The sequence below is a fragment of the Gasterosteus aculeatus genome, chromosome 3 (assembly GCF_964276395.1).
Source record: "Gasterosteus aculeatus chromosome 3, fGasAcu3.hap1.1, whole genome shotgun sequence".
NCBI classification, from domain to species: domain Eukaryota; kingdom Metazoa; phylum Chordata; class Actinopteri; order Perciformes; family Gasterosteidae; genus Gasterosteus; species Gasterosteus aculeatus.
In genome coordinates, this window is record NC_135690.1 from 6,822,438 (window position 1) to 6,836,799 (window position 14,362).

Here is a 14,362-nt window from a genome sequence, read left to right on the forward strand (position 1 = left end):
GTCCATCAATAATATTTTATATTATTTGTATGTCAACTAAATCTTAGATGACAAACAGTCATCAATTAGTCAACAGCGATGTTAAAGTAAGAATGTATTTTCCTTTGAGTGCAGGTCTAGTACCAGGACTCTGTTGTTGTTGTTGTTGTTGTCGTTGTTGTTGCACCCAGAGAGGGCATGCACGCGTGTGTATGTGCGTGCACATGTGTGTGTGCGTGCACGCGTGTTCTACCTCGCCAGTTCCGTCTTCAGCTTGCCCGTCTCTTCAGCCAGCTGTGTGATGCGTCTCTGCTGAGCTTCCCGCTCAGTGGTGAGTTTCTGCCGCTCCTCCACATCGCCGTCTTTCTGTTGGCTGACCAGTTGCTGCGGAACAACAGTTGCGTTAAAATCAAACTAAAATACTGACTGTAGCAGATTGTAGAGAACACTGTATTCTAATGGGCAGTTGGGCAACTTGTCACACTACAGCAGGCTATTGAGGCCACAAGGACCACATTGACTCAGGTAAGTTTGGATGATATTACTGGGGTAAATGTGTTATTGAGAAGACAAACAAGCTGCTCGTCATTAAACTGACAGCTCATTGTTGGAGAAAAGCTCAATGTTGATCTGTCGTAAGTGGGAGATGGACATGACTACTGCGCAGTGGAGGAACTGGCCGGGTTCAGAAGCACTTAACAGTAAGATAGTCGTCTTACTTCCTTGATGTCTCGTCAGTCAGCTGTCTGACTCGAGATATTTTTACGGGTGAAGGTATCTCAAAAAACGTTTTTGGAACGGTCTTTTAAGATGGTTGCGTAGATGCTAACGTGTGCCGTTGGTGCGCTGAAAGAACGTTAGCCTACGTCAGATAGCCTAACGTGCTAATGTTAGAAAGTTGGCTGGCTGACGCCTCGCAAATCACATCAACAATTACTGCTGGTTACAATAATGGCGTTATCGGATAGAACCATGTACATTTCTCAATAACGGTAAAATAAAATAAAGTTCTACTCACAAAATGTCCAAAAAGTAATTTTTAAAAGCTGTATTAGAAATGTTTGCATGCATGTCTGCTAATGACAAGGTAAATACAGTTAAATTACCCGAAGATTTGCAGTCTATTCCTGATAATTCCCGTGGAAAGCTTCCAACCCGAATATTCCCTGAATTTTGCAACTCTATTTAGAGGTCATCCTCACAACATGAACACCTGCGTTACCAAGCTTTTGACAAACTACCAGTTCTCTCACAAACTTATGAAAAATATTTCTCATAAATTAATTTATTTCCTACCACTTTCCTCACAGGGAATATCAGAGTTCATCCTCATATACATTTTTATTCTTTTATTTTTTCTCCTGAATATTACCCCCCTTTACCGGGAAACTACAATGGCCCTAATACGCTGTTGGGAGACAGGACGCACACAGGCAACCCACAAACACACACCTGGGTTTTGGCCTTCCAGCGCTTCAGGTCTTCCTCCAGTATCCTCTTGTCAGCCTGCAGGGAGCCATTCTTCTCAGACAGCATGGACAGGGAGTGATGTAGCGGGCTGATGTCGGACTGCAGCTTGCTAACCTGACAGATAGACAGATGCTGTGAGCTTTACTCTGGTTTAGGAGCAGCAGAGGTTCCGGTGTTGGAGGTGGTCGGATGTAGCACAGCAGGGGCAGAACAGAGAATGGCCGTCCAAATGCAAGAGGAGTGGACTGAGAACTCCCTCTACCACCCACCCTTACAATTTTGTTTTTGTCCAAGATGCCCTTTGCTGTTACATCACAACTTCTAGGAATGTGTTCTATGTGCAAACATTAAAACATGTTTTCATTCAATTACAGAACAGGGTGCCGTTATCAACAGACCGTCACATCACTGTTTTGAGCTGCACTGAGTGAGCTAACCGGGGGCACAGTAGCCAGTCTAGTTTACAAACTGAACACACACTTTTTTTCTTGATGGAGTTGGAGCCATAGAGATGTTCAGGGACCAAGACGCCGTTAAAGACGGTCAGCTTCTCTAATAACGAACCACTGCTCACTGCAATCAAAGGGAGGCACCAAACCCTGAGAAGCTGCACTGGATTCTTACTTTGGCCTGTGCCTGCAGGAGCTCCTGTTCCAGTTTGTCTCGGTCCATTTTCAGCATCCGGGTGGTTTCTTGCAGAGTGCTGACGGTCTCCATCTCCTTCAGCTGCTCCTGCTGCTGGGCCAGAGTCTTTGCTGTAGCCTGAGCAAAGGAAGGAGAGGGAACACAAGGAGGGATTATGATCAACAGTATTCACGGGTCATCCGTCATATCATATTTTTACTTTGTATAAACGGTGAGTTGTCGCTGCTTTTCATTTGGTCTCCTACCTGCATTTTCTCCCTCTCGGCATTCAGGGCCTCCTGCAGCTCCTTCAGTTCTCTATCTTGGTGCTCCACTCGCTGCTTGTAGCGAAGAGCTTCTCTGTCGGAGGCCTCGCACTGAGCCAGGGCGATCTCCTTCTCACGCCGCACAAACCTACAACACACACATTTCAAACTCAATCCCAATGAATCAATGGAAATTTGGAGGAAAGAGACGATGCTTTACTTTATTTTCTAAATTAAAATGTATATTTCTAATATTTCAAAAAAAAAAACTTGTGTATGTTAACAACCTTAAGACTGTTGTATATTTATTTGTGGTTTAATGTTACTTTTCTCATTTATAAATATATATATATATTATATTCATTTATTTATATTTGGGTTGTGTACTTAAATGACCCCAATTGTCAAACCTGTCAAATCTGCTTTCTGATTCGCGTCATACTCCCTTTGAGTTCCTGACACGGTGTGTTTGACCCCGGGTGTTGCTGTATTACCGGAGTATTTCCAGTATTTGCTCGGTGGTCTTCCCCTCCTCAGTGAACGACAGGTCCAGCTGCTGCTCCTGCTGGCTTCGCTGCTGACGACTCCTGGAGGCCATCTCATCCATCTGCTGATGCAGGAGAGAGTTCTGCTTCCCCAGCTCCGCGCAGCAACGCGTCTTATTGGCCAGATCCTCCTGAAGGAGAGTTGTGGCCAATCAGAAACATTCAGCTAGGACGGTTTCCTCGGGAGGTTTTTTTTTCGACACTGCGATCTTTCACCCGACGATAGTATTCTGGACGTGCTTAACATTGTCCCACCTTCAGCTGTTTCTCAGTTGCGCTCAAAGCTACGGTTTTCTCCTGCAGGAGGGACGAGGTCTTGCTCAACTGCTCCTCCAGTTCCCTCCTCTGCGCCGCGTTCTGCTGCGACCTTTTCTTCAGCTCCTGCAGGGCCTCCACGTCCGCAGCATGGAGCATGAGCTCCCGCTCGTACTTGGCCTGCGCCTCTGCAGCTAGCTTAGTCTACGAGGAGGCGGACAGAAGGCCGGCAGCGCCACGGCTTTAATGCATTGTGGTGTGGTCAAGATATATAAGCCAACTGGTTGTGACGGAAGTGGTTAACCAGCATGAACGTGTGTTTTAACGCACCTGCAGCTGGCTGTCCTGAATGGCCTTCTGCTCCATTGAGACGGCAGCAGCAGCTCTCTCCAGCGCCTCCTGCTGCTCTGCCTGGCTGGACTTCAGCGTGCGCTGCAGCTCACACACCTGGACGACACAGCAGAGAATGGAAACGTTCTAAAACGGTCAGGCAAAATCACTCGGGCATTATAAGAAGGGTCATTCTGTCTCTTTGATTTACAGACTGCTGTGAAGTCAGTTAAACTATTCTGTGTCATACGGATGAATGGAGTCATGCCAAGGAGGTGGACAAATAACTTTCTATTATGTTATTTTAATGATATAATCATGATTAATAGATTCCTTGGTCAAGCAGGACTAATTATCTGACGACTAAGAGGTAGAAACACGGACTAACTGGATTTTTAAAGAACATTCTGACCTCCACCTGTATTTTTATTTCCTTACATTGTGACTGAGATAAATACCGTACGGGACATTTTACATAATTCCAACGCATCGCTCGGCTTACTTGTTTTTCCACAGCGTCCATGGCTTTCCTCCTCTCTTCTCGCTCCTGCTGCTTCATTTTCTCCGCCTCTAAAATCCGCTTCTCCAGCTGCTTCTGCACCTCCCCAGACTCCTTCAGCCGGAGCTCCAGAGGACACCGGGACTAGAAGGAGGAAGGAGGGTCAGTTTAGATGAATACGAGACTTGTGAGTGTGTGGTTGGTTCGCTAAGGGGAGCGAAACAGAGATCCATACCTCCTTTTCTTTCTTCAGACTGTCTTCCAGAGTCAGCACCACAGCCTTGTACTGCTCCACAGTAGCGTTAGCGTTCTTCAGCTGCTCCATCAGCTCGCCCTTTTGTTCTTCAGCAGTACGGAGGGAGCTTTTCACCTCGGCAAGCTCCTGCTCTGATTGGCTGAGCTGCTGGGAGACGGGAGTTGGTACAGGAGAGCGTACTAAAAGGTAGGAAGGGACCAGAAAAAAAAAAAAGCAGTCAAAACTCTGACGCTGCGTCAGCTCCTGCTACCGCTCCACTGACTAGAAGGATGGTCCTCGGGCCCTCAGTAGAGCCCGCTGTTCACCTCGGAGTGGTGCTCTGAGGGCTGCGGCCCTGGGGGCCGGTGTGCTGGCGTTGCCGGTGGCGGCCACGGCCTCAGAGGACGATGCAGAGGCCAGCTGGGTTTTCAGCGCCGCCACCTGCTGCTCAGCGCCGCGCAGCAGCTCCCTGGTCTTCTGCTGCAAGGTGTTCTGAGTCTCCAGCTGTTTCTTTGCTTCCAACAACTGGGCCTGTGAAGGAGGTGGCCGTGACAGCAACACGATGAGATGAACAACAGCATACTGAAGACAGTTTACATTTGTCTATTGAACTCTGTCTTCTGTCTGGGCAAATGCAAGGGCTTAAATGCAGACGATCAATTGCATGGATGTAACAATAAAAAATAAAAAATAAAAAAAGTGTGGCAAAAAGGTAAATCGACTAATTACAAACCTCTTCTAGTCTTCTTACCCCTCAAAGCCCTTTAACACATCATCACTATTCAGCTAAGACGGTAGTGTTGGCACATGAATCCCCAATTGCACGTATTCTACATACATCCATTGTGCGCCCCAGGGCGTGTTTCTGTGCCACTTCCTGGTCCAGCCTGGTCTTCATTGAAGCCACTTCTGCCTCCAGATGCTCGATCTTGTCGTTCAGCCGCTGGCGGGTCAGCGACTCGGTCCGCTCCATGGTCAACTGGACCGGATTCAAGGAGGAGGAGGACAACAGGTTAAAACCCCGCCAGGTTCACAGGGTAACAGCACTGCCGAACAACCCTGACGGATCGGGTTAAATCAAAGTCGCTACCTGTATGGACTTGAGGTTGGTCAGCAGCAGGTTCTGGTTCTGTTGCTCAGCCAGCACGGCCTCCTTCTCTCGACTCAGTCGACTCTCTGCTTGTCTCAACATGTCTCTCTCTTTGGTGAAGTTCTCCACGCGCACCTGCAGGCACAGAAGGCACATGGAGGCGCTTACAGCCGGAGAGCGCTGGGGGCTTATGAGTGCGTCAGGGCAGGGAGTGAAAACCGCTTTAGGGTTCGGGAAAACATTTATTAACTAGTCAAGATCAGCGAAGACTCAAAGAAAACAATGATTCTACATTGTGTACGTGGGTCTATTATAAAACCAACCGATTTACTTATTCACTTATTTTCAACAAACAATGTATGAATCAGGATCTACTGGAAAGACAGTACTGGGAATGAATATATTTGAATACACTAAAAAACTATTTTACCTTGAATAAGTTGAACAACTATTTCTTTAGTGGGTAGAAAAGTTGATAAATCTAGCAAGACAGTTGGCAACACTGTGTCTGTGATAATAATCGGGTGCTGTCCTCGTCGATGTCCAAGCTATAAAAAGCTGCGAGGCGCAATCATTGAAATGTGATCAGGCTGCATCTGGTCCTGATCGCTCAGTGCATCTCGAGTTTCCTCTTAACGATAAAGTATCTGCAGAGTAACATTCTCTGAATCGTCAGGCTGGCTCTTCATACTGTACTTGATGTTATAAACATGAAATGTAAGGCTAAAAATCTACTGAAATTTCACAGAATCAAACGCTTATTTTCAACATGAAAAAAGCTACTGAGACACCAATGTGCCCCTTAATAAATATGTCATGAGCGTGAAACCAGGGGGACAAGGAATAACCCAATGTAGCGGATTTGATCTCACTCTTAAATCCAGCTTTTGTCAACGTGGGACTTGACCCTGCATATGATCAAGCTCCTCCTCACCTCCTCCAGCGCCAGCTTCTCGTTGGCCTGCCGCAGGTCCTGGCTCATCGTGTGGATGACGTGCTCGTGCTGTTGGGCCGTGGCAGACAGCTTTTGGTTCCTCTCCTGCAGGGCGCAGATCTCTCTACGGTAGGCTGACACGTTGTCCTGGAGCATCTCGTACCTGACGGAGAAGGGAAAAAAAACAAGCCGGCGCGGCGTTAAAAAAAGTTCTCCCAAGGGCTCGTGGTTCAGCCGTTGGGAGACTTTTTTTTTAAACGCAGTCGTGCCGGACTGAGCCAACCTCTTGCTGCTGAACTCAAGCTGCGAGGTGAGCTTGGCGTGGCTGGAGCGGAGGTCCGTCAGCTGCTTCTGCAGCCGCTCGTTGGTTTCGTTCAACATCCGGTCGTTCTCGGCCTTCTCCTTCTTGTACAGGGCGAAGGAGTCGCTCAGCTGCAGGTGCATAAACACGAATACATCCAGTAAGAACCGCAACCCAATTCAGACCTTTGTTTTCATTTCACCCTGGGAGGATTTGCAGATTTAAGCTAACGTGTGCAACGGATTGTACCTGTTTTAAGGCAGCGTTGGCCTGAGCGGTCTGCGCCGACTCGGCGGCGGCTCTCTGAGGAGCAGCGCGAGTAGCCGCCAACGGCGGTCTAACGGGTGCGGGGTGGGATGAAGACTCGGGACCTGCGGACACACAGGAAACCTCTGTGTTGTAAACACAATTACCCTGAATGTTGAAAAAGGCCAAAACGTAAACGAGTATTCGCGGCTCACCTTGAGGAGGCAGGCTGAAGCCGGTGCTCTGCGTCAGCAGGGTCTTGTACATGTCCCTCTGTCTGGCGCTGGAGTCGGCCAGCTGCTTCTGCTGGTTCCTCTGCTCCTTCAGCTGCTCCACCTCCTTCTGAAGATTGTCCACGCCGGCCTCCAACTCCGACACGCTGAGGGGAACCAGAGAGACGCCGCTCACGTTCAGAGACGCTGCGTAGATCCCACCTCGGGAAAGTTTCCTTGCTCACTTCTGATGCCTTTGACTTTATTGAAGTTACTGGGCTGACGGCTGAATTGTAACTTCGGGCTGTTGAATAAGCGTGTGTAGGGTTTGGATGTAATTATACAAACTCCACCAGCAGATTTAGTGTTTGGCTGTGTGTGTGTGTGTGTGTGTGTGTGTGTGTCTCTGTTGCATCCATCAGCCTAACATGCTTTGGCTCATCGGGGACCGACTCCCATCGTCTCCCAACGCAGGGCCGAATGAACAAGCGCTTCAGTTGTTGGTGGAGTAATAAGGGAGAGATTACATCATTGACATTATTCAATATAGACTGATCAAAAGTTATAGTTCTTAGAGAAACATTTAAATGGCCGACGCCCTTATCTTACATCATGAACCTGCAAGCTTGGTTTGTCAGGTGGAACAAAGTGTTACTGCTCGAGTAGATGACGTCGGTTGTATCGGACGTTTTATGGAAAAGCGTCTGCCACTAGCGAGTCGATAAAGATAAATCTAGGTTTCGCGATGCCTTTATTACCGCGCTGATGCCACTTGGCTCTGTTGTCTCTCCTTCTCCTCCTCCAGCTCCCTCAGCTGTTTCAGTAGGCTTTGGTTCTGCCTCTGCAGCTCCTCCACGCTGCGGAAGGACAGCTGGCGCGGACTGGTGACCTCAGAAGTGCTGGATATGTTGGCGGAGGTGCCGTCCTCCCGAGTCACCTGATTACCTCGTGCTTCCTCCAGCTCCACCAGAAGAGAGCAGACCTGCACAAGAAACACATTTAGGGACCTAAAGTACCTAAAGTCCTGAATAGGACTAAAACCCATTTATGTTTTTCTTCCAGGTGAGTTTTATATACACGTGGTACATTTATTATATGTCATGCAACATTACTGTCATGTCTTTCTTTCTGCTGGAAATGGATTTTAATCTGCTTTTATGGTTACATGAAAGATGCTGGTCCATTCAGGGGTAAATAGGGCCCCTTTCATTTCAGCCTCTTGAGGATTTTGGCCAAAAAAGATTCACCAGTTTTCATAGATGGAAACAAGGTCATTTAGATCATCAAAAAGTATTTTTCTCACTTGCCTCACTATACAGACCAGTTGTGCTGGCTAATAAGTTCACGTGTCCTTTCATAGTAACACAGCGACATTTAACATTTCGATGTTAGAAAGCATGTAGTGTTTGTGTACCTGTGTAGATGTGTCCTCTAGCTGTCTCTCCGTCCTCAGCTTTTCTCTCTCCATGCTGTCACAGCGCTGCTTGGCCTCCTCCTTTTCTTTCTGCAAACTGTAGATCTCCTAATGACAAATATTCAACGAAACACACGTTAAACTCTATGTGGTCAAAAGATGAATGAATGCAATACATTTTGACACAAAGTGACGTACCGTCCGAGCCTGCTCTAGCTTGTTGCACAGGGAGGTCATGGATCTCTTCATGCTCTCGTACTCCTCCCTCTGGCGCTTGAGGACCGGGGCCTTGGACTCCACCTCCAGGACGATCTCATCCAGAACTCGGCTCACCCTCCTGGTCTCCTGCTTCTCCAGCTGAAGCTGCGTCTGACATTCCGCATACGCATTGTACAGCTGAAACGCAGCGGAGGAAAGAGTAAATACTCGCTGCAACAAGCCATAAAAATCCATAGTTCATAAAAACAGGTTTCAGAAAGCCGAAGACCTTCTGTGGAGAATACAGACTTAATGTTTGATTTGCTTTAGCCCCCAGCGCAGTTTATGGATCGATGACGAATCTCAATCAACCTTTTATAACTTAGTTAAGGCAGTGAAAACCAACGGCCCTCAAATGCATCTTAAAATGTGTGATATGGTAATTATCATTTAGTTGTGTATTATGTCATTCATCAAATGTTAACCTGCTCGTTATATTATTATGATCATGGAGAGTAACTTATTTTTCTATTTTAAAAAAAGGCCTTGCGGAGGCAAAAAGCTTTGGTATTAATATTTGATTACATTCAAATTTATTATTTAATTAATTAAGTTTAAGTTCAAATTAACAATAAATATTCAAACTGCAACTGCGTAAAGGGAATATTTGTTGTAACGGTGTTTGCACAAATACACAAAAGGACAAAACACTAATTTGAATTAGTTGGAGAATTTTGTGCATGTGCATTACAACGAGATTAATCGCAAAGATTCATGAGATTAGAAATGTTAACAGCTGCCCAGCACTAGTAAATATAAATCTGAAACTATCGCTGTGCAGACATTTCACACTACTGACAGGAGGTCGGACCCCCACCAATCCCCGGGGTGTCCCGTTAAACTCACATCAAAGAACTTCATGGCGGGCTTTACTATAGCAGAAATGGCTGCTGCCGATGGACACATGGCGTCCAATTGCTCCTCGGTCAGAGAGGGCGCACCTGGAGCACAACACACACACACACACGTAAGGCACATATGTACACACAACACTGTGCAAATGGCACCGCGAGTTGGACACAAACAACACGTGTGTGTTTGTGTGTGTGTGTGTTCTTACAGCAGTGTTTTCCAGAAGCCTTCACCGTGGCGGTCTCCAGCTCCTTCTCCATGTTCTTGATCTTCTCTGTAAGCTCCGCCTCCAACCGCGTATTTAGTTCCGCCATGTCGGACGTCTTCTTTTCGAGGGTCTTATTGGCTGCAGAGAGGCACAGTGTCATAGATCACACATGTCGCCATTAATACGTCACACATACAAACAGGTTTGGGGGGCACTTTACTGATGCAGACTGTTCAATACTATTAGATCAGACAGATGGTGGTGGGGGGGGGGGGGGGGGCACAGTAGACAATAGAAACCACGGCAATACCTTCTCCAGAGTCTTTAACCAGCTTGCTGAGCTCTTCTACAGCTCTGCTCAGCTCTTGGTTCCTTGTCTCCAGGTCTGTTGCTGCCAACTACAGGGAGAACAAAGACAGTACCGACGACATGAAGAGAAAAAACAGACCAGACCGCACAATAGAGAGCATATAATAAAGAGAATATAATGGTCCCGAGTGGCCAGCTATGATTCTCACCTTGTAGAGGGAAGACAACTTGACATGAGCGTTGAGCTCGTTGCGGTATTTCTCCTCCATGGCACTCTGCTCGTCTTTAGCCTGCACAGAAATTCAGACCATGAGAACAAGGAGAAATGCTGCATATGGAAACACGTCCCGTCCAGCACAACTTTCGTTGGCCTGCAAGCAAGGACAAAAATATATTTTTCCTTAATGCCAACAATATGCCAAATAACCCCTGCAGTGTGTCCTGGGTGTCTGCGGGCAGTTGACACGTCTGAGAGCAGCCGGACAGTCCAGCGTGCCGTAGCGGCCTTTCCCAATTTCGAATTTTGACAGTGATTTGCCGCCATAGATTCAATTACTTTTGAAATTCAGAGTGGTTGGTTCATGTGGATTTAGAAAAGGAACATAAATATATAAAAGTGCTCAATTTGAGAATATTAGGTGTGGCCAATCCACCTGCCGGTCTCCACGGCGGTGGGAGGACGATCATCTATATAATACACATATCTGCAAACTCATAAGGGGTGAAAAAAGGTAACAATCTCTTTCAGCCAAGGAACCGGTGTGTTGTCATCACCTGTTTGAGTTTGTTGTTCAAGTCCTCGCCTCTTTCATTCTGTTTTTCACTGGTTTGCTTCAGCGAGGTCAGCTGCCCCTCCAATCTGGTCACCTGTTGAAGTGAATGGGTGATGTATCATAAAGACATCACATGTCTTTATAGTACATCATTTCAGTGGAACCTGGCTGGGAACAAACGGCAGTGCTCTTTGGTGGTTATGTGCAACTTCGCAGGACGTTTTCCCTGCAAACGTTTCATCCCTCTACATTCAGGAAAACCATTTCTATACACAACTATAATACTTTCCGATCTGCTCGGTTTATGCTTTTCCACTGTGTGTGTGTGTGTGTGTGTGTTACCTGCTCCTTGCTGTTCTTCAGACACGCCTGCAACTCCAGTATCTCCTTTCCTTTCTCTCTGTTGGTGTTCAATAGTTCTTCAGTTTTGGCCTTCAGTTCTGCCGTTAACCACTCGATCTTCTTCTCACGCAGCTCTTTCTCCTGCTCCATGCGCTTCTCTCGGTGCTGCCGCGTGCAGAACGAGTAATCACAAAAAGCACATTAGAAATCAGAGATATGTGGGTGCTACTGTAACTATTCATGTGTGGTTCTGGTCTGTTGTCTGCATATATTCCGTGCTTGGTCCCATATTGGTTATTGTTGACAAATATATTTGTGTGTGTTTAATGCTGTCATACACGGTAGTCTAGTGTGCTTGCGCACATACTGTGGGTTATACGGTAGATGTTATCCCTGTAAAGGGAGAGACGGTGATCCATTAAACCAGCGCGGCTAACTGAGAAGCCTCTAATTTACAAATGGCATTTTAAATTCATCTCATAGCACGTGGTTGTTTTTTAGCTGTACTTAGGTGCTTTGTAAACATTTACTTAACTTGCACTACAATGACGGTAATAAGGTAATGAATAAGCTTCAAGTGAACATGGGGGTGTGTTTGTGAGTGTAGTATAGAAAACAAGTTCTGACGTTAAAACAAATCCTGTTAAATTTTACGATATGTATTTTTCTTTTTATAAATGACAACCTGTACTTTATGAAGTATTTTTGCAATGTGAAATTGCAGTTCTGTTTTAGAATAAAAGGGTTGGAATTTAAAGCTTTTTAATAGCGTTTTTTTTTTTTTAATCCGATTTATCGATTAATCGAAGAAATAATCGGTTATCAAAATAATTGTTAGTTGCAGCCCTAATCTTATTATTTCACAACCAAATACATTTTATGTCTTTGGATTTAATCTCAACGCCCTTCTACATGAGCGTTAACATTAACAGCATGCGCTTTCTATGAAATCTACTACAAACCTGCACAGAAGCTTCAGATGACTGTAAGCCATCCAGTTTGAGCTGCAGCTCCGTCTTCACTTTGCTGGTCTCTGTCAGCTTCTCATTCAGTCGTTTCATATCGTCTGCAAATAACAAAACACACACAATTCATGAACCGTAACCCTAAAACCTTAAAACTTCAAATGGAACTCAGATGGTGTCTTGTGATGCACTGATCGTACTGCCCCATAGGGCTAATTAGTGATATTGGGCTATATTAGGTGATTTGACTTGAGGTAAAAAAAAACAATCGTAAAGAATAAAACCAAATGTGTGTTAAGCAGATATCTCACCAGTGAGGTTTTCCACCTCCTGCTTTCTCTTCTCCAGCAGCCTCTCCAGCTCTCTCTTCTCTGCCTCAAGCTCATACTTAGCCTTTGTTTGCTGTAAACGCACAGAGCAACTGGTTGTTTGAATGACTCAATAAAGTGCTGAAATCATCCAAAAACATTGTGAAATTCAGGAGGTTATCTGCTCTATAAACTGGTGATTTTGTGGGGAGAGAGAAAACAAATGTACTAGTGATAGTGAATACAGACTAATTTCATCAACAGAAAACTGAAAGGCTTTTATTTTGTAGTATCCTATCACATAAGCAACAACAAAAGGACACCATTAACGTTACATGCACAGGAGGTAAATGGGCAAGACTACCTGTTGTGGTGGTTTATCTTCAGCCGTCTCTCCCTCGATTCCCTTCAGACTGCTCAGTTCTTCATCTGCGCAGAAGAAGAAGAAGACGCCGCTCACACTGACGATCAGGGAGGCCAACAGGAAAAAAGCCCTCTTTAAGTTGAGGAACCCGGGTACTTTAAGCACGGACCCCTCGGGCAATCAGAGGTAAGACAGTGAGTGTAGAATGGAAGCCTGTGTCGCCTTACTGAGTTTTTTATTTTCTTCCTTGAGGGTCTGCACGTCTTTCGTGGCAGACAGGATCTGCTCCTGACTCTCCGCCAGCCTCTTGTCAATATCAAAATACTGCTGTTCTGCAGGGACACGGGACAATCAAGAGGAGCACATGAGTACACATGCAACACAACACCTGCACCACGCAGACAACAGTAGTTTAACTTGAGGCCTCCCAAAGACTAGAGATGAAACAGCATCAGATCCTAAGAGCCACTCAGCTGTGAAACAGGTTCACCATTATGAAACACAGATAGATGCAGGATTTGAACGTGAATCACCACAATATTAGCAGTACAGTAAAGTTGAGAATTCTCAATGGAAGCGTGGTGTAATTTAAAGGGTAGGACAGATTGAAAGGAGACTCCTAACACCTTAAACAGAATTCTTATCTCAGCAACTTCCAAGTAACGTTAACTAAATTATGCTCAACTAAACTTCATTTGAATTCATCTTAATTCATTGTTTTCCCATTTGGAAAGTGTTGCTGTTATAGTCACAAGTGACTAAATGGCATTTCAAGTTGAATAGTTCGTTATTCTCTTAGCATCAACGTAACATCGCAGCTAACGTTAGCGGGCATTCGTAATCAACGCGGACAAAGCACATGACTGACTTTACAAAGGTGAGTAAGCCGGCACACAGTATTTAACAGGGTAGTCTAGTGATGATCTCGCATGCTTGCGGGCTAGCTAACCCCGCTGTGCGTTAGCTGCGTACCGCTGTCCGCTTCCAAGCGCTCGCGCTGCCTCCGCAGCTCCTCGTTAGCATTCCGCTGCTCCTCGTTAGCATTTCGCAGCTCCGTTACAAACTTCTCTAGCTTGTTTTGAGCGCCTTTCGGGAGCTTATTCAACTCCGTCCGCTCCAGAACCTGAAGCAGGACCGCCGCCATCTCCCCTCCCAACAATACGACCCTGAAAAGAAACCGTAAATGGATCCCAAACTAGGGTACAAGATAAATGTCGTACTGCCCGCCGACACGCTCCCTGAACCGACCGGGGAATGAAGTGTCATTCACCGCTTGTCCACACGGATGACGTCCCCTCAAAACCTTCAAAATAAAGCACGCATTGTAGACCCTGTGGCTAGTAGTCGTGACGGATTTGCAATGACTGCATTGAGAATGGCAGGTTTTCTTTGCTGTAGAACACATATCAGCATGTATTGGATTAGTTTTAATGGATTAGTTTTAATGGCATACCATTAAAACTAATCCAATACAGTGTCACAGCTGAAGCCACGGGCAGATAATGTATAACGTTAATTCACGCTAGTGCTACCACGCCGGTGTAAGTTAATCCAACCACAGAAAGTAACGTTATTGGTTTTAC

At 45.9% G+C, this 14,362-nt stretch overlaps 1 protein-coding gene across 9 annotated transcripts in view; it reads right to left on the reverse strand.

The window, feature by feature from the left end:
- LOC120816279 (nucleoprotein TPR) overlaps positions 1-14,082 on the reverse strand; it is a 24,805-nt gene extending 10,723 nt beyond the window's left edge. For 6 of the 9 annotated variants that reach the window (XM_078098842.1, XM_078098839.1, XM_078098841.1 and 3 more), the window contains exons 1-29: positions 13,752-14,082; positions 13,007-13,111; positions 12,780-12,844; positions 12,419-12,509; positions 12,105-12,208; positions 11,143-11,307; positions 10,802-10,894; positions 10,237-10,317; positions 10,029-10,116; positions 9,719-9,856; positions 9,505-9,599; positions 8,599-8,796; positions 8,401-8,508; positions 7,745-7,968; positions 6,778-7,153; positions 6,511-6,659; positions 6,228-6,390; positions 5,294-5,428; positions 5,042-5,182; positions 4,530-4,734; positions 4,204-4,403; positions 3,972-4,112; positions 3,470-3,586; positions 3,140-3,343; positions 2,834-3,015; positions 2,340-2,487; positions 2,074-2,211; positions 1,432-1,563; positions 233-363 (exon numbers count right to left, since the gene is read on the reverse strand). In XM_078098842.1, the coding sequence (XP_077954968.1) occupies positions 233-363; positions 1,432-1,563; positions 2,074-2,211; positions 2,340-2,487; positions 2,834-3,015; positions 3,140-3,343; positions 3,470-3,586; positions 3,972-4,112; positions 4,204-4,403; positions 4,530-4,734; positions 5,042-5,182; positions 5,294-5,428; positions 6,228-6,390; positions 6,511-6,659; positions 6,778-7,153; positions 7,745-7,968; positions 8,401-8,508; positions 8,599-8,796; positions 9,505-9,599; positions 9,719-9,856; positions 10,029-10,116; positions 10,237-10,317; positions 10,802-10,894; positions 11,143-11,307; positions 12,105-12,208; positions 12,419-12,509; positions 12,780-12,844; positions 13,007-13,111; positions 13,752-13,923 (4,289 nt within the window). In that variant the 5' untranslated portion in view covers positions 13,924-14,082. The remainder of the gene's footprint in view (positions 1-232; positions 364-1,431; positions 1,564-2,073; positions 2,212-2,339; positions 2,488-2,833; positions 3,016-3,139; positions 3,344-3,469; positions 3,587-3,971; positions 4,113-4,203; positions 4,404-4,529; positions 4,735-5,041; positions 5,183-5,293; positions 5,429-6,227; positions 6,391-6,510; positions 6,660-6,777; positions 7,154-7,744; positions 7,969-8,400; positions 8,509-8,598; positions 8,797-9,504; positions 9,600-9,718; positions 9,857-10,028; positions 10,117-10,236; positions 10,318-10,801; positions 10,895-11,142; positions 11,308-12,104; positions 12,209-12,418; positions 12,510-12,779; positions 12,845-13,006; positions 13,112-13,751) is intronic. The other 3 variants (XM_040171801.2, XM_040171802.2, XM_040171799.2) reach the window with 1 other exon arrangement.
- Positions 14,083-14,362: the final 280 nt, after the last annotated feature.